This window comes from Pituophis catenifer, unplaced genomic scaffold (genome assembly GCF_029215685.1).
Source record: "Pituophis catenifer annectens isolate HBS135680 unplaced genomic scaffold, rPitCat1.0.hap2 SCAF_1, whole genome shotgun sequence".
Lineage (NCBI taxonomy): Eukaryota > Metazoa > Chordata > Lepidosauria > Squamata > Colubridae > Pituophis > Pituophis catenifer.
In genome coordinates this window covers 237,921,021-237,922,182 of record NW_027256881.1, presented here as the reverse complement: position 1 = coordinate 237,922,182, position 1,162 = coordinate 237,921,021, and the positions used below count along the sequence as shown (strand labels likewise).

At 42.1% G+C, this 1,162-nt stretch overlaps 1 protein-coding gene across 1 annotated transcript; it reads right to left on the bottom strand.

The window, feature by feature from the left end:
• LOC139327462 (olfactory receptor 9G4-like) lies at positions 1 to 951 on the bottom strand. Its single transcript, XM_070957298.1, has one exon. The coding sequence runs from the start codon at positions 949 to 951 to the stop codon at positions 1 to 3; it is 951 nt and encodes a 316-aa protein (XP_070813399.1).
• Between the last annotated feature and the right edge of the window lie 211 nt (positions 952 to 1,162).

The window sequence follows — 1,162 nt, the reverse complement described above, 5'->3', positions numbered from 1 at the left end:
TCATTTAGATGATGTGACTCTCTCCCAGACTTTCTTGAAGACTGCCTTCACATCTTTGTTGCGTAAACTATAAATGAAAGGGTTAACCAGAGGGCCAATTATGGTACAGAACAATGCATTTGCCTTGTTCCAATTTGGAGTGTTTTGAGATTTGGGTCTGCAATACATAATGAGAATGGAACCATAGAATATGGTAACTGACACCAGGTGAGCTAAGCAAGTGAAGAAGGCTTTGCGTCTCCCTGCAGATGAATGGATACGAATGATGGCTCCAACAATACCAATATAGGAGCTCAGGATGATAGCTGAGGTTACCAGCCAATTGCAACCTATGAGAGCAGTCAGAATGACTTCATAGAATCCTATATCATCACAGGACATTTTCAGAAGAGGCAGCACATCACAAAAGTAGTGATTTATGACATTGTTCCCACAAAAGCGTAGGCGGAAAGTGTTACTAATATGTGCAATGGCGTTGGCAAAGCCAGCTGCGTAAGCTCCTACCACCAGCTGGATGCAGAGCTTCTTGGGCATGGCAGTGGTATAAAGAAGTGGATTGCAGATGGCCACATAGCGGTCATAGGCCATGAAGGCCAGTAGGAAGCATTCACTGTAGGCCAAGCCAGCAGAGAAGAACAATTGTGCTGCACAACCAGCTATAGACATGTGATTATTTTTGGATACACAGTCAGACAAGATCCGAGGAGTGTAGACCGAGGAGTACCAGACATCCAGGAAGGAAAGACTGCCCACAAAGAAGTACATAGGTGTATGCAAGCGGGAGTCTAGGTAGATCAGGGACATGAGGCCCAGATTCCCAGTCAGTGTAATGATGTAGGAGACAAAGAATAGCACAAAGAAGATAATTCGTAGAAATGGATCTGTTGTAAATCCAACAAGGACAAAATCTGTAACAAGTGTTCGATTGCTTTCCACTCCCATCATTTTCATAAGTACAATCTGTTTAGAAAAGAAAGAGAAGTCAAAATTTGACAATTTTCAGTCCCAGAATACAGAATTTGTGCTACGATTTTGAAGCATGTGTTGAAAACCCTTTGAAGTACAGTATTTGGCATGCTGTTTTCAACTTTTCCCTGAACTGATTTGGCTTCGAGTTTTTAACATTCTATAATAGTTATGGGATACAGGCTTCATCCATTCA